The 18,126-nt window shown below is 42.6% G+C and overlaps 1 protein-coding gene across 3 annotated transcripts; it reads right to left on the bottom strand.

Moving 5' to 3' along the window:
• Window positions 1–384: 384 nt before the first annotated feature.
• thbs2a (thrombospondin 2a) lies at window positions 385–17,869 on the bottom strand. 3 transcript variants are annotated; one of them, XM_086044516.1, is made up of 23 exons: window positions 17,602–17,868; window positions 17,359–17,421; window positions 16,730–17,283; window positions 15,555–15,639; window positions 12,931–13,130; window positions 11,878–12,018; window positions 11,365–11,458; window positions 10,604–10,774; window positions 9,270–9,446; window positions 8,423–8,596; window positions 8,160–8,287; window positions 7,905–8,057; window positions 7,123–7,341; window positions 6,923–7,030; window positions 6,671–6,830; window positions 6,473–6,591; window positions 6,164–6,398; window positions 4,417–4,644; window positions 4,056–4,327; window positions 3,880–3,977; window positions 3,201–3,340; window positions 1,845–1,875; window positions 385–1,469 (listed from the first exon to the last, which is right to left on the bottom strand). In XM_086044516.1, the coding sequence occupies exons 2-23, from the start codon at window positions 17,414–17,416 to the stop codon at window positions 1,466–1,468; spliced, it is 3,549 nt and encodes a 1,182-aa protein (XP_085900642.1). In that variant the 5' UTR covers window positions 17,417–17,421; window positions 17,602–17,868; the 3' UTR covers window positions 385–1,465. The 3 variants fall into 3 exon arrangements, with proteins under 3 accessions (XP_085900642.1, XP_085900644.1, XP_085900643.1); XM_086044518.1 differs by lacking the exon at window positions 1,845–1,875; XM_086044517.1 differs by lacking the exon at window positions 385–1,469 and having other exon boundaries at window positions 1,841–1,875; window positions 17,602–17,869.
• Window positions 17,870–18,126: the final 257 nt, after the last annotated feature.

Genomic DNA, 18,126 nt, shown 5'->3' with positions numbered 1-18,126 from the left:
ACGCAATTATTTTGTGTCCATCAAAAATTGAGGCTTGCTGACAAAAAATTGAACTTCTCAGAAATAGCATGTGTGTTTGCCTGTCACTAACATGGTCATAAAACCTTGGAAGTTAGTGTAGCTCTCCATTCATTTTCTATACCACTTGTCCTTAGGGTCGCCGGTGAGCTGGAGTCTATCCCAGCTGACTATGAGGCGGAATAAATTGTGGAGTATGTCACTCTAATGTCAAACAACACACAATATTGGCTACCTTGAATTTTTGCCTAACGTTTACTTAAACTGAAACTAAATCCTTATCAAAGCTTCACTTTAAGACGAATTTGAAATTATGTTTTGCACGTCAATTAAAATCGTTCTTTTTAAATAACAGTCCAACCACAGTGGTGTACAAATGATTTATTTATGAAAAAGAACAATCTTACAAAATAAAACATTGACATTAACATTTTGTGCAAGGGAATGACCACGTCGCAATTGTATCCCGGAAGAACATAAGTTCTACCGAGACAAATAAACTCTTTTAAGAATTGGTTACAAATTACAATACATGAATATTCATTCTGTTAATGAAGCCATTGCACATAATGGCTACATGTTAAAGCTCCGACTTGGCCGTTAATGCGATAATGTCTCACTGTGTAGCACATACCATAGTTATGATCCAAAGAATTAAGGTGAACGCGAGCCTCCAAAACATTTAGATTATTTCACTTCTTTTTGAAGAAATGTTACTGCCAAGGTAAACTGCCGCGAAAGTGTTTCAGTTGCATGACCTTTGAGGGCAAATGTAAACACGTGATTACTTCTTCTGGACATTTATGGTTCTCAATTATGCGCTTTGTCAGTGTAAACAAATAAATAATATATACAAATTCTAGAAAAAGAAAATGCACAAATACCCAAAACAAAACAAGCAACAAGCATAAATAATTTACAAAAGGAATTATAATACAGACTTAGTATAAACATCTTTGGCATTTACTAAAATGTCTTTTAAAAATAATTGTTCACTCAAGTCCACATTCAGGATTAAGACAAATGACTTGGAACAGTAAAATGATGTTTTGGTTACTGATACTGTTATTGTGACATACTGTACAGGAGCCAAGAAAAAGAGCCTCAAACAGACCACAGTTTGGGTCACATATCGTGTAGGAAAGCACATACAGAATCTAAGTGGTTGTACAATGAATCCTTTAAAAATTTTGTCATAAGTACATCAGTTATAATGAAATATTCTGCATAGTTTCTGCCACCCGTCCACTCATGTCCGTCCTCCTGCGCACCCGGCGGTGAGGCGAGCGTATACAAACAAGTCACCCGCAAAACGTGAAATCAGAGTCATGGTTTCCTCTCCAGCGTGGAGACATGGAAGAGCATGGAAAGTCTCATTTACATCAAAATGCAGTCAGTGACGATGTGATGTTTACTTTGAGATCCCCCGCTCGCCATCTTGATTCAGTTATCTGCAGAAACACGGAGGAAATCGCGGCTATTACTTGCGTGTTTGTAATCAAGACGCACAACAACAGCACTGCTGGGTGAGAGCCTCGCAGTCAAAAGCGCTGAAACAAACGTGTGCACGTGGCGCACGGGCATCACGAGTGATTGCAAGAAGGCTGCAGGCTTTTCCACACTTCAATGCGGGACAGAAAGTTGGAAGTCCTTGAAACACACATAATGTACAAACACAGGCGCACACGCACGCTCACAAGGTCTTCCACAATGCATCTGGGGCATTGTACACAATAAAAAAGCTGACAAGCACAAAAACAGCATGACATTATCTTTGAAAAATTTGCTCGGGCCAACAAAACAACACGTAACACACACCATGTTACCTTGGCAACCTTGTCGGCAACTCCAGCTCATCTGAATATCAAAAGACATGTTGTAAGACTTTTCTCATATCACATGAAATCAAGCAAGAGGTTTTCTCTACCTCTGGTTCCCTGGTGCAATAATGCATACACACAAACACACTGCTGCTCAGAAAAAAGAAATAAATTGTAATATCTAAACTCTGCGTACGCCAATATTCACACTTGCCAGTCTAAATAGAGCTAAGACAAGAACTGTATAAACAATTGAAGGCTTCTGGTGAGGCAGAGCATTTTTACATATGCCTGATTTTAAACACAAGCATCCACCCATTACTCACGGTGGGATTAGGGAAATATTGAAAAGAGTGTTGCAATGTTAACAAGGGGAGAACAAATCTTGGATTCACTCCCTTTATCTGGATCCACAGCACCGTTTGCTGGATTCTCAGTCAACACGAGACCAAGTTCCAGAATTCTGATGATGATTAGACTCACCCTCGGTTGAATTATGGTAATCTTTGTAGTCTAAAATATAGCTTTGCTGCTGAGACTTTTATTGGCACTGACTCATTTTTGCAACATGGTCTTGAATGAACTTGCAATCTGTATCTTAAGTATTTGTTTATTCACATTGACAAATCTTATTTGGAACCAATTGTGCGCACGTGGGAGTATTTTGTAGTTTGTAAGCCATAGAAAATATTGATTCTGAAAAGAAACTCAAGGCTGTGCTTGCGAACAACATCTGTTGGGCTGTTGGCCATTTATGTTGAACACTGCATATGTCAATGCTGCATGTGGCAAATGGCAATACATGATGAAGAGATTTAGATAGTTTTGTAAGTAAACCACATTTTTACTTTGGGGCTTGAGATGAAAGTTTGGTAAAGCCTGATCTTCTGCGTTAATTTTCTGATATTTCCATGTGGATTCACAATGACTGTTTAATTACCTCACTTTCCTTTTAAAAGATGCACAACTACGGCTACCTCATTTAAGCCCATTGTACTAATTCCAAAGCTCAGAACCAGAGTACATCTCTGGTGTGGCACATTCAACTTATTACAACTACAGTGTACGCTAAGATAAAATTTATTTAAAAAACAAAACAAAAAAACAACTGAATTCCACACTCAAGACTTTCCCTGTATTTATATAGCTGATATCAAGAAAGACACACAGCTCCCATTTCTCACACACTGCCTTGAAATAAACACAATATATCCCAAAAGACCATGTTGTTATAGAGCCAGGCTGTGCTCATTACACACAGGAAATGAATGCCTACAAGTTCATGAAAACCATGAACTCATGAAAAAAAGGCCATTTGTCCATTTAAGGATTAAATAGATATTTCAAATGCTTTCTACTAACCTCTGCACTCATACTTGAGGTCCGAGAAGAAGACCAGCTCTTGTGAGAAGACAAACAATCCTAACCTTCCGCCAGCAAATGTCTTGTCATAAAGTGGTCCCGAGTCAGCCATGATCTGCTTACCCTCGTAAACAACAACCCTGTAAACGTGACAAATTGCTGTAAGCAATTTTTCATTAAAGTGGAAGTCAATCCCCAAAATGTTCTTTACAATACTATGTTCAATGCGCCCCCACTAGTCTAAACACAGCATTCTGATTAATATTGCGTTTGAGGAATATGAGTTAAGCAGCAAAATCTACTGTTTTTTTCAATCCATCTCAGGGGGCGGCCATTTTGCCACTTTCGGTCGACTGAAAATGGCACCTGTAGCAACCAATCATGGCTCAGTTTCAGAAAACAGGTGAGCCGTGATTGGTTGTTACCTGAGCTCTGAGCAACCGTGATGTCATTTTCAGTCGACAGAAAGTGGCAAAATGGCCACCCTGAGGTGGACAAAAATAGGTGGATTTTACTGCTTAAATCATATTCCACAAAAGCAATATTAATCAGAATGCTGTGCTACTGACACGCAATACAAGAGCAGTATCAAGAGAGGTATTCATTTCATTGTGTTTAATAATAGGATTACAATTTGACAGTCTCTATTAAAAATAATAACTTGAAGTGAATATTTTACCTGATGAAACCAGTTTTTGGTCGATGGATGAGGTGCCACCTGTAAGCTGTGTAATCTTTCCAGCCAATATTTTTGGGGTCATGCCACAGAGTGCGTACCTACGTTAAATTAATAACATGCAAATAAACATCAGAGCCTTTCAAGCCAACAAAAACATGTTTAAAAATGGAGCCTACCTCTCCAGGCGTGTTGCCCGTATGCCATAAAGCATTCCTGAGGTGCTCTCCAGTGCCGGTGGTCGAGTTGACCACTTTGAGGGACACGCCAGAGATGCCAAAGGCCTTGGAGGGCTTATCCTCCCAGTAGGTTTGTGTGATCTGCTTCCACATCACCACATAAAAGCGCCCACTCGACTGGTAGCCAAAAACGAAACCCGCATAGTCATCGTCCCTGTCTGTGTTGACGTACATCGTGCCACTGAAGTCCACAGCACTGAACTCATCGAAGCCTGGTGGCGCAAGAGAAAAACATGACCTTGCATAAATTATTCTGCTTTGCCAATTGTAATTTTACGCAGTTTTAACGAGCAATGCTCACCTACGGCAATTCCCGGGTCAGAGTTGGCAGTCTGTACGAGCTCTTTGCCCTGGTGCCTCACCACCCAATTGGGGTCGATTTGAGTGGTTCCCTTCGGGTCCAAGTGGACCATCTGGAACTTCCTGAAGTCTGTGATGCTAATGTCGCTGTTCTCTGGACACACGTCCAGGATATCTGGGATACTGTCATTGTCGAAGTCATCTTTGCAGGCATCACCTCTTCCATCACCTGGTAAAAAAAAAAAGAGAGACAGGCTTGAATTTAATCGCACTGGAAATTTGTATAGGGATGGACACAAATCACATTCGTGGATGGTTCCTTGGTGGTGGTCTGTCCTCGACTGTGTGTCAAAGACAAAAGGATCATTTTCTGACTTGTACCTAATGAAGTGGCCAGTGAGCATAATTAGCCACATTTTCCAAGTCGTTGAAGCTAAAGCAGCCATCTTTTGTCATGGCGTGATAACTATCACTGATGATATCCGAAGTCCACTTGAGCCAGACAGCAGGCTTGGAGCTCCCAGTGGAAAGGTTGCCGTGAGTCATGAAGGCCGCCGCATGGAAGTAGCTCGCTGCTTTCTGTCATCATGTTTGTTATGGCACACGAGGCTACACTTCTGTCAAATAAACACTATCTGACAAGCTGTGAAGAGAGTGAACGCATCGGTGACCAGGGCCTTCCTCCGCAGCAGTCTGTTTCCAGTTACACACAGCTGTATAAACTCCAGGTAACCCTTCACAATTTGGGCACATCAAACTAATCAAGAGCAAAACTAAAACAAATAAAAACTTAACAAGCTGGCGTGTGCCCTTTTGGGCTGCTGGCTGAAGTCATGTGGAATGACATCGGCGATGCCAACACCGAACTCCACTCTTTCCACTGTCGCATTTCATGCGCGACATCAGCAAAACTCAACTCGAGGCAAACTTGAACAGCAGATGAGTGAGAGTGGCATCATCACAGGTGCATTTTGATGTGTGCAGAAGCGTGTGCCTGACTTGTGTATTTACACTCAATGATACTTACATAGTCCGACCTGCATATATTTAATTGCTTTGTCAACTTGTTTCTTAATTTGTTATTCTGAAGATGGAAGTCAAAAATGTGACTTTCCCTTTGAACACCCTCAAATCGCCTCAATAAACCTCACGTGTGTCACTGAACACCACAGACTACTATATAATTAACTTGATCCACAGTTACTGAACTGGAAATACATGGTCATGGACAATCAAACTGCATTCTACTTATCAAATTTTGGTGCCAGTCTATTAATTAGTGTTTCTTCGTATGGAAACTCTAGTTTCCACTGCGTTTCTTATTCCTCTTGATTTTTTGGGGCTGGTGGCAACCAGTCTAAAATGCACTTTACTGACACCTATGCTTGAGCCATCGTTTGACCAGGTGGCTGCTCGCCGTTTTTTATTCAAAATATATTCAACATTAAAATGAAAGAGGAGAGCACTTTTACTGCTCATTAGCATAGTATCAATAATTATAACCGTTTAACAACCAATAATTATAACAGGTTATAATTATAAAACAGTATACATATATAATTATAACAGGTTATAATTATTGATACTATATCAATAATTATAACCTGTGTTCTGAAAAAAGTGGCAATGGTGGACAATACGTGTGATGTATTGCCTTCTGTAGGGAACAAAATTAGTCATTGCGTTGATATCTTGGGTTTATGGGTAATGAAAATTATGAAAAGCCCCAAACAACTTCTGATCCTCACCGTCAGAATCCAGCTGATCTGCGTTGGGGGTCAGTCTGCAATTGTCCTTGTCATCAGGTACACCGTCGTTATCGTCGTCAAAGTCACATGCGTCTCCTTTGCCGTCTTTGTCGTGGTCGGCCTGGTTGGCGTTGGCCACGTACGGACAGTTGTCCAGGTTGTTCTGATGGCCGTCTTCGTCAATATCCTGGTTGTTGTCACACTGGTCTCCCACCAAGTCGTTGTCTAAGTCCATCTGTTGGGACAACACAAAGGATTAGGCGTATGGAGAACTGTAGAACCTTTGCGGTGCAGTGTGTTATACGGTACCTGCAGAGGATTGTGCAGCAGGGGACAATTGTCACACTGGTCGCCAACTCCATCCATGTCTGTGTCCTTCTGGTCCGTATTGTATACGAGAGGGCAGTTGTCATTCTCATTCAGGATTTCTACGAAAATAAATGTGGATTCTGGGTTAAGAGGGCACAGCAGTGGAAATGTATTATCACAGTTTGGGAATTATTTTACCATCTCCATCAATGTCTACAGCACAGGCGTCCCCTTCCCCGTTGTGGTCCGTGTCAATCTGGTTAGGATTGTGCTCATAAGGGCAGTTATCACAGCGGTCACCTACTTCATCCTTGTCAAAGTCAGACTGCCGAGGGTTGTAAAGGAGGGCGCAATTGTCCTGAGGTTGACAAAGTACACCTGTTAGAGGAATCTGCATGTCCAGAGGACAAAGTCAGGTGTGCAAATGTATAGAAAATAAACACATCACACCCTCTCATCCAGGATTCCATCATTGTCGTCATCCTTATCACAAGCGTCTCCTTGGCCATCTTTATCAAAGTCTTCTTGACCAGAGTTGGGCAGGCTGGGGCAGTTGTCCTGAAAAAGCGGAAGGGGGGCTTCTAATTATTGACTGGTTTCCATGGGGGGAAAAAAAATGTAACGGGAGGCAATAGAACGACATATGCTACCTTCTTGCAATGGTAGGTGGCATTGGCTCCGCACACAAGGTTCTGATTGGGCCAGCCATCGAGGTCAGAGTCCTCCCCGCAGATATAGCCATCACCAGCGTAACCAGTGCGACACTCACACTTGTACATTGGATCACTGAAATGGCTGAGGTAAATACATTCAGCAGATCTATGACAATTGTGTGTCTTGTCCTTGCAGGGATTCTCTGGCTCGCACACCTGCGCGACAAAAAAGAAATGGGGTTAAGGGTGCAATGGTCTGAGATTATTGCCATCTGCCACATCTGGAAAAAGCATTTCAAAATAATGTCAGCTCCAAATTGAGATGGTTAAGTAAGACATTTTAGACAAAGTACTTCAGAGTGTCGCTGATTTGATAGAATCCCACTTAATGCATCACACATCCCACTGTGGCTCACCACTGCCTCATAAGGTACTCACAGCTGCCACTCATTACCGCCGGACCAAAATATGACTCTGCTTTGAAAGCCACTCCATGAGCTCAAAGAGTAGAGAGTGGCAGTGAAAGCAGGCCTTTGATCAAAAACCCTGAAATGGAATCATTCTCTGCCAGCGGTGAGACAATTCCAGTATGCCCAAATCAAATAACTGTGCAACTGGGGCATGGCATTATAGACGAGCATCTGCAAAAGCTAAGGGAGGGGCAAAAAGTAGCTTAGTCAAAGAGACGTTGTATGATATGTAGCTTTTGCTGTGGAAATAGTGAGTTTCAAAGATTTTTATTCCGTTGTCTATCAAAATCAACAAGACCTATGCCTTACCTGCTTGTTCTTCTTAGCCGCCTCCACGCCCATCCCGAAAGGTTGGGTGCCCTTGTAACGTTTAGGACAGGGCAGGCAGTGGAACCCTGGATCGGTGTTGACGCATCGCTGCTGTCCACCCACGTTGAAGCAAATGTCGGACACCATGTCACACTGGAGGAGGAGGGAATAAAATTTAAAAAAGACGATTGTGACATGGATCAGAATTAAATATCCCTCTTGTTTACATATGTCTTAGGACAAAAAAACATTTACCTCATTGATATCTTCACAGTGGGTGCCATTTCCACGGAAACCAGCTGGGCATGGCCCACACTCCCAGGAGCCATCTGGAGAACTGCTGCAGTCCACTCCCGCAAAGCACGGGTTAGACAGACAGCCATCTGCAAGGGATTCATGTGGTAAATTTCAAAATGGATTTAAATAAATGCAATTTTATATAATTAAAAAAAAAAGTATCTTCATGATCTGAAAATGTATCAAGGAATCAAAGGATTCATAATCTAAAAAGATCTTACCAACAGGACAGTCTTTTTTGTTGCAGCTGTCTCTGTCGTTGACCTCTCCGATACACTTCCTGCCGCCGTACTGAGGATGAGGGCTGTTGCATTCACGTTTCCGACTTTTGATCCCGCCACCGCATGTTGCTGAGCAGGTTGCCCACGGAGACCAAGGCCCCCAACCTCCATCGACTGAGAGAACACAGAGATTTTGTGCCAGCAGCACATTAGAAAGCAGTGTTTGCAGATTCTCCAACATTACAAAATCATGGTAATAAAAACAAGATTTCTGGGGGTAGATTTCCAGGATAACGACCAAATGTAATATACAATTCAGGGCTGTGTACAGTATATACATGGAAAAATGCGGCTATCACCTTACAAACAGGAGGTACTCTGCCTCTATTACATCTTTCCTACTTAGCAGGCAAATTTGCAAGTTGACCTCAAGACCCCACTTTTGCACAGGATAGTGACTCGGGTAATAGCCTTTGAAAGGTCGGCTTTAATGGCTGCTGGAAAATGAAGTCAAAATATTGACACTAATGCAGTAACTTTGCTGCAGTCCACTATTGTTGTCTTTGAGAACTGTTTCCTGGGGGGCCGTTTACATGGAAACCAAGCACATGTATGTTCAGATACATTCTGAAAAATCAGGATTAAAGTGCTTGACTGAACAGATACTTTAAGAAAAAAAAACGAGGTCCAGTTTCTAGGGAGTAGCCAGTGAGTCAGACGCCAGGGACTTAACACTACAAGAAACATAGCGAGATTTGGGTCAATATTTCTTGTAGGCGGCTAGTCCAAAACACATGTTGCCTCGGGCGTGCTGTGAGGCACGAGGAAATGCTGCTGCGATACTCACTCGGACAAGGCTCCGCAGTGCAGCGCTGAGTCTCTCGGCCGTTCCCTACGCAGTCTTTCCCCCCCAGCTGAGGCATGGGGGCATTACAGTGTCGTATCCTGGTGATCTGCCCGTCTCCGCAGGTCACCGAGCAGGACGACCATGGTGACCACAAGCTCCATCCACCATCCTGGCGAACTGAACAGCACAAATGCAAATTATCCTCTAAGATTTCCACTGAGTCTAAACAGAAAAAAAAGCAGTCTTAATTTGCCAAGGTTTTTAAAAAAAAAAAATGGCAACCACATTTTCTACAAGTAAATATTATGTGATGTTGGAGGCCATAGCTCCCTTTCAAAGATGCTCCAAGATTCTTGTGCCAGTGTTTACATCACGCTGTGGAAGCTATCATTCAGCGGTTCGACTAATTCAGCCACTCCCACAGATGCAGTGTAGCGTTAGCCTCAACAAATAACAGGACAATCCCTCAATCTCTCAAGAAGCCAATATGTTGAATTTAGCCAACAATATGTAGCAAAAATCTCTTATATTTTATATAAAACGTCTAGAATCATTAATATTGCATGACAGCCAAAAGTGAGTCACTGTGGTTTAATTGGACATAACTTCTACTGGGCACACCCTACAAGCCGACCATGCAATCCAACCTCATTGAGATTTAACAACACTTTGGAATGTTGCACTGTAGGAGATCTCGTTGGTGGTCTTTGCAGTTTTTTCCCCAATTTTTCCCAAAGTTACAGTACATCACACCACCAGAGCTGGGCATTTAACTAAACATCGAGCGTGAGTTCTTCGTCATCCGTCTGCAGCGTGGGTACCCTTCCGTCATTCGCCTTTTTTCCCGGGGGGGGGGGGGGGGAAATAGTACTCGTCTATAGGCCGGTCCGCCTCTAATTTTAAACGGCCGTCTGTCAGCGAGTCCCACTAAACTTTCACTGGCAACCCTCTACCCACACTGGATGTTATTTGAACAGAAATGGTGACTCACTGTGCTTTGGAAGCCTGTTCACAGACCAGGTCCCTCACTCATATCTGTCCCCGAAGCAGTAACAACTCAATATTTTCCTCCCGCGCTCGACGAGGCCAAAAAATAGGCTGCAAAAAATAGGCTAATGACGGACTGCAGACGAATGGCGGACTAAATAAAGGGGTTTCCGTCTATGCTAAATCCGTCTGTTTTAAAAATGTTCCCCGTCATTTATCAACCGTCAGCAAAACGGGCGTCCGTTAGATACATAGCCAGAATGCCCAAATCTGCACATCACTCCCTTCACATTTTATGGACACTGTCAAAAATAACAATAGATTGTAAAGATGAGTCATATCCTCACCGCGACTGTCGCATTTTCCTGGGCTGCACTTGCGAGTCTGTATCGAAGGTCCTGTGCAGGGGTTACTGGTTGCATCACATGACCTTCCCCTCTGTTGAGTTCCTGTCCCGCAGGTGACTGTGCACTCTGTCCACTCGGACCACGGGGACCAGCCATGCTCACTGCCTTTTGCTAGACAAGATTATAAGCACAAATATAATGAACAAAACTGAACTGTTTCAATTGACATATGTGCATCTATAAAGTGATGAAACCATGTACAGTATATGTAAAAAGTTTCCAGAATCAGAAACTATTGTCCCTCAAAATGAAATGAATGTTGCAGCAAGAGCACACAGAGGACAAGGCACACAGTGACAAACATAACATGACATAAGACATAATTAAAAAAATAAAAACAACACTCAATAAAAAACAACGAAACATCATACTTGTACACACATGATCGCTAACACATGTTCAGTCCGTTAGCAATCATGTGTAAAAGTATGATGTTTCCTTGTATGTTGTTGTTTTTTTAAATTTTTTTATTGAGTCTGGGTTTGAGTTTTTTCTTCACGTCTGATGTCATGTATTTGTCAGCAGAGATGGGAAATTCAGGTCCAGAAAGTTAAAACCCCCGCCACAGTTTTAGCTTTAGCCACAGGTGCTTCTATTCAACTGAGCTCATTTACTTGAAGCACCTGTGGCTAAAGACAAACTGTGGCAGGGTTTTTACTTTCTGTACCTGGATTTCCCAATAGTTGCTACAAAGTACTTACGCAGACACACAGGACAACACTCGCCATCAACGAATGTAGGGCTGGCACAGGCCACCGCGGGGCAGGTAATTTGGTGACACACTACTTTGGACTCCTGTCATCAAGAATAAATAAGATCAATGCACAATCACGGCAATTTAAATGAATAGTAATTCTGTATAACTTGTCACAATGTTGTCACAAGAATTTACAACAAAAATGAATGCAATGTCATACAAAACATTTATTTGGGGAATTTTTTGTTGTTGTTAGATAAAATTACCAAAAATATGGTATTTTGGAGGGGAATATACTTGGCTGCCATTTATATTTGTGGTGGAGTGTGGATTCAATATATTTTGGATATCGATGTGGGAGTTGTGTATGTACTTGGACTTCACAGAAGCAGTCATTCTCATATTTCTAAAAAAATAACCCAGCCTCAGCACAACGGAGTGCTAAATTTTTGAAATCAGTTTTTGTACTACATTCTGGTGAAATGAAGTTCTTCCATTTGAGTCAGCTCTACTGTACCTGGCAGGTACATTTGGTGCAGCTGTCTACAACCCAGTCTTCCTTGTCGTCGAACAGTCGGCCATCCTGCCAGCACATGTTCTTCTCCTTGGTGTTCTTCATCTTACCAAGGGCCTCCTTCATGACGGTGTTCTCCTCCGTCTGACATACAAAAAGCACAGACAAGTTTGAAATAAGAGATGTCACAATCATAATAATATAACAGCTTCCTGTGTCTCATTAAGGTAGGCACCTGCAGCTGTGCTAAGCAGTGGATACTGGATAATAATCAAGCACGAGTAACAAACAATTCTTGCACCAAAAAACAGTCCTAGTGGAAACATATTTTGAGAGAAATCCATCAATCACCTAGACCACAAAGAGGAATGATTGATGAGACAATGTAAATACTTTTAAATGTGGTTCAAATTATTATAAATAACAAAAAGTGAAATAGTTACGAAATTTTCATTGTAACCTCCAACCCAATTGGAGAGCAGTAAAGTCTGTGGCTGGACTCCTGCACACTTGGCAAGTGTCAGGTGATAAACTGCTGCCAAAATTTTGTGTCTGTGTGCTGAAGAAGGGAGGCAGCAGTGCGCGGCGTTAGAATTGAAGACACCACTCGGTCTGGAAGAGCCTCAGGGACCCTTCTCATCTCGGCCATTTTTTTCCAAGCTTCATGCCCAGACTCACTTATTGCTGGGAGGCTCCCAGAGGAAACACATGGGCTGTTTAAACACAGCCAGACGTTAGACTGGACCCCAACACTGCCCGGGGAACACTTCCTATATCCACATGTAGCATGTCATAAAATCTGTCTGACACACAATGCCACACATCACATGAGTCATATGGGTTGAGCTTCCTCTGGTGGCTATAAACAGCCGTGCGGTCACTCTGTTTGCTTTTAAACTAATCCGGGTTACCTCGTAACCTCTAAACTCCTAAAATGACAGGACAATGTCCTCTTCCTTCATTTACTCCATGGCATCTTCCTACAACTAATGAATAGTCATCCATATATCATCCTGAGCAAAATCTGGCTACAACAGGCCATCCTTTGCTACTTACCACTTTTTGCAAGCCGTCAATGAGGTTACTGACAACCACTCGGAGGCCATTCAGTTCCTGAAACATGGTGCTCAGCTCCTCGCAGGAGCGGTCGCACATCTCTGAGCCCACGTCATCTCTCTTCTGGCCAATGATATTGGTGGTGATGGAAGGACTCACATCCACGATCTCTGTGCTCTCACTCACAATATTGGCATCATCTGGAACAGAAGAGACATCAGAGGGATGGAAAACAGAAGTAAAATGATCAGGCAACACAGGGATTTCCCAGTTCTTCCAGGCCAAGCACGACAATGTGAGGATTATAGTGTTTATTGTGTTCCCAAAAACAGATGCTCCGTCAGCAGTGAAAGAGACGGTTAATCTTTCCACGGTTAGCTGAGGGAGAGTGGGAGGAGTTGGTGGGGGTAGAGGGAGTGGGCAGCAGTGGAGAACTCTGAAATGTGGGTGTTCTCCTCTGTGATGAGAAAACCGTGTGTCGTAAATCTCCATGACCCTTCGGATAAGTGGACATGCACAATATGAACTGACCACACAGATGAATTTACATATTATTACATACTATATTTTGATGTTCCAGTGAGATCACGAAGCAGAAACAATATAACTAATCCAAATGAACACACAGTAGTAGCTCTCCTTTTCTTGTCATGTTGATGCTCCTTTATCGAGAAGATTTTTTGAGGGCTGTCAAGCTACATTTCCACCAAGCGGTACAGTTCAGTAAACACTGACCTGGCTTGCTATTTACATTGCGGGTATGTCTGATGGTGAGATCTACATTATGTCAGCCAACTAAATAGGGACGTTATATCAATTGAACACAGAAAATACACTTTGTAACCACTGGCATCCACTGTATTTTGTCTGTGTTTCTTGAAGCAATGCATGGTGAGATACATTGTGATTGTGGATTTCGACTTCCACTAGCATTTACAACTTTTGACTTGAAATCAACCCAAACATTTTTTGTCAAGAATATGTTCTATGCAGGTCCACTAGTTGAAACAAGGTATTCTGATTAATACTGCATTTGTGGAATATGAGTTAAGCAGCAAAATCCACCCGTTTTTAGCCATCTCAGGGGGCGGCCATTTTGTCACTTCTGTCGACTGAAAATGACATCACAACTACTCCAGGCTCAGGTACCGACCAATCACGGCTCAGTTTCAGAAAACAGGTGAGCTGTGATTGGTTCGTTACCTGAGCCCTGAGAAACTACGATGTCATTTCAGTTGACAAACTGACCGCCTGCTGAAATGGCTAATAGAACATATTCTTGAAAAACAATTTGGGGGTTGACTTTCTCTTTAAGAAAACTGTAAAAATGTTGCGTGCTGCCATTAAAACTTAGCTGAAGTGTATTTCTTGGAGCCACCCAGCCAAATGAGAAACTGTTGCTGGTAGCAAGCTGTGATCTCAGAAGCACAAAGTAGAAAGACCACAGATGCCATACATGCATACAGAATGACATCTTTATGGTGCAATAAGCCACATGACATTTTAAGCTTTTACTTCCACCCATTTTAGGATTGCTTTTCTTCCTGAAACCACAAAACGGGAGTTATGACATGGTGACTTAAGTGAATGCGCGACAGAGAAAGTAAAAGTTTGTACCAAGCATTATAAATAGGCAAAGATTGATGACAGACCAGGGCACTCTAAATCAATTGCCGGACAACAAACCAGTTCGAGCAAAAAGTTGTGTTTTCTTTCCTGCTTGGTCTGCTGGATTCATTCAAACCTCGGGAGGGCTTCATGCTGCGTGTGCATGACAAGTATGAAAGGATTCACATACCATTCACTCCCTGAGACACACACACTGCATTTTTTTTCTCTCCAAAAGCCAAAAATGATTAGCTTGTCACCCTTTTTCTCCTCAGTCTGTGTAAAACAGACATTTTTAAGCCAAGGGCTACAAAGCACACCTCATATGGATTCACTTTGTCCCACTGCATCCAGATCGGGAGACCAGTAACATGATTAGACACATATTTAGTCCTTTTGAGCAACGCTGAGGATCAGCAGCTTCAATTTCTCATGAGAGCATTGATTGAGTTGAGAAAAGCAACGTAATAAGCCAACGTTGTGACTTCACTGAGTGTGCGTGCGTATGAGCAGCTGCATGTCGGGGCTCACTCCGCAGTGTGGTATTCACTTTCCCTTTCGGATTTTCTTTCCCGGGGCTTTACTGCAGGTCCTGTGCAGTGAAAATAATAGTGTGCGTGTATCACCTCACGACCGTCAGGCCACTAACTACGTTTTCTCTTGGTGGTAATGCTGGGAAATCTTGCCACACATCTAATCTGCAATTCCTTTGACCCACTTTAAAAATATAGTTAAAATTGTAAGTCAGCTGAGCGCACACAGTGAAACTTTGGTGTGGGAAGTTACTGCCGTTCTGATCTGACTGCACGCTTGCACGTGAAAGACTGGCCCACATCTGCAAATATAATTATATTTGACACAACCTTTGGCTTCTCAAGGTCACACAAATAGAAACCACTCTGGTTGAACACATTGGGGAACTCTTTGGACTGCTGCTTTAGGTACCAAAGGACATGCTGTACAGTAATTTAAGAAGGGTAAAAAAAAAGAAGAAAGAAAGGAGGAATACACTTTACCTTGTTTGGAAACTTCACAGTCGCGACTCAGCAGGACGTCCTCGATTGTGGTATCAAAGATGAAACGCACATTCTGCAGGAGACCCTGTTTGGTAACACGAAATGCTCATTATCCTGTCATGTCTACATCTGTCTGCAGCATGCATCTATTTATCTGTGTACATGTGTTTTAATCATTGCACGGTGAACAATAAGATTCTAAAGGGAAGTCAAGGACAAGGAAGTCCAATTTTGTGACTTTTAAGGACACCGTATATAAATTCAAAACTTTACATTAACAAAATGTTTGCATTCAGTGCTTCTAATTAATACCTTAATTTTGGAAAATAAAGTTGAAGATTTTTAAGGATCAGTGGACACGCTGTTCTACCAGTCACTTCCTATATAACTACCATCTTATATTGTTACTCTTGAACATATTACATGTTCTCTGTATGCCTTTTTATGCTGGAACAGTTTATTTTCGTATTGTGATTAAAATAAAACACATATACATATACATATACATATATATATATATATATATATATATATATATATATATATATATATGGAGAGAGAGGGTTGGGAATTCTACACGGCATCCAGTAAAATTGGATGTTACAAAATTTCACATTTTCATGCTATTTCTGTTTTTTAAATATAATTTTCACTCCCCTCTGCAATACAAGGAGCAAGACACCGTCAAATTCATACACACTGACACATGCAGATAAGCGAGAGAATGAGGGAGAGGGCAGCTCAAAGGTGAGATGTTTGTGGCTTCAGCAATTTGCTCAAGGGCACTTCAACAGCGCGATTTGAACCTTCAACCTTCCGACCTCAGACCCACGTCCTGTTGAGCTATTAACAACATTGTAGTTCTTGGGGGTTGGGGGGGGGGGGCTGAGCAGGGAGATTAGAACATGCATTGTTTAATGTTTATAAGCCCCCTATTTTCCAGCATCTATTCATGCTTGCATGTATAAAACAAACGATGGCTTCTTCATTCTTGCACTCTCACATAACACACACATTCACTCATTGGTACATGGAACGTTGCAATTTAGAGTCTAAATGTGGAACAATGAGTTGCTCTGGAATGTACAAACTGTTGGTTAAAATGAACTTAACCCATAATTGAAAATCAAAACAACAAAGTCTGAACCAGCACCAGTGCATGATGCCTAACTCACCCTGAAGTGGTTCTCCCGGATGGTTCCTTTGGCCACATACATGCGGCTGCCCTCGGCCTGCAGGTGCTCGTAGAAAGGCTCGTCCAGGATGACGCTGTCCACCAGGCTGCAACCCACATATAGGTTGGCGTTCTCTCCGTGGACCTGCAGCGTTAGGTTCTTCCACTGGGAGTCGGACAGGTCCACGTCCTCGAACGAAACGATGTTCTGGGCTCCTTCCAGCCAGTAGACCAGGTCCAGGGAGTTGGCGCGTCCGTTGGACACGATCTCAAACTGACGCCGGCCGTCGGCATCCTCGAAGCCCAGCAGGGTGCCCCGAGAGCTGCGATCCTGGCGGATGCTGGCCACGAACACGAAGCCCTCGTTTTTTTTGATCTGGCGTACGATTTGCCCGAGGATGGCGGGTCTCACTGGGGGCAGGTGGTCGAAACGGATGAAGCGGTACGCGGGGGCATCCGAATTCTGGCCGCGGAACTGTTTGGCCCCAAGTGTCCTGCGGCTGATGTGACTAACTTCGAACAAGTCGAAGGAGGTGTCGTCCTCCTGCTCGCCATCTACAAATTAAAAAATTCTTACAATTAAAATGCATCACTTTTAAGGAGCTATTTAATCAAAAGTAATTTAATTACCTTGAGCGAGCGCGTGGAGGAAGAGGAGCGATAATGGTAGCAAGTATCTGAGTATCATATTGCCTTCGAATACAACAGAAATTGCCTTATTAGTTTGCAGCCTTCACTTGTTTTAACAATATCAATTAAACGAGATCATTTTCATTTTTAAATCAATGCAATACAATATTCGTTTAACACACACTGAGCTTTTATGGATTATTTAGTATCCGTACGTGGCCTTGCAAAAGCATCACAACTTACCTAAAAACGTTTTAATCCAGCAATAACTTTGAAAAAGGAAGGCAGCACGTTTAGGCGATATGACAAAGCGGCACCTCCAGGATCGGAGCAGGAGAATCCCACTCCGAGTGACTGCATCCACCGACTGAAGCACAGAGCCACTCCTCCTGCCTCTTATAGTGGGCCCTCACGAAGGGGGTGCTGTCAATCAAATTTAGTCACTGCGACCCGCTTGTGATGGACTGCTAGAATCTAGCTAGTGACATAATTACCTTCCGGTGGCGTCATTTGCTTTGCACACACTAACGCGCACACACACGCTCAGACAAACAGGCACGCTGGCACGTGACGTATCCCATGCCCATCCTCCCCTTGGCACTCACTCTCCCATTCACTTCAATTCACTTTTTCAAGGAAAAAGACAGTGTTTCTGTACTTATGTAGGTTAACTTTATGATCGGTGTGTGTGTTGAATTAAAATATGGAGGATTTGATGTTTGACTGATTTGTTCATATAGGAAGCATTTGCCCCCTATAACAATTATA

The sequence above is a fragment of the Filicampus tigris genome, chromosome 11, assembly GCF_054856515.1.
Source record: "Filicampus tigris isolate MCC_2025a chromosome 11, RoL_Ftig_1.0, whole genome shotgun sequence".
NCBI classification, from domain to species: Eukaryota; Metazoa; Chordata; class Actinopteri; order Syngnathiformes; family Syngnathidae; genus Filicampus; species Filicampus tigris.
The sequence above is the reverse complement of the archived record's forward strand: the minus strand, read 5'-3'. Positions and strand labels throughout refer to the sequence as shown.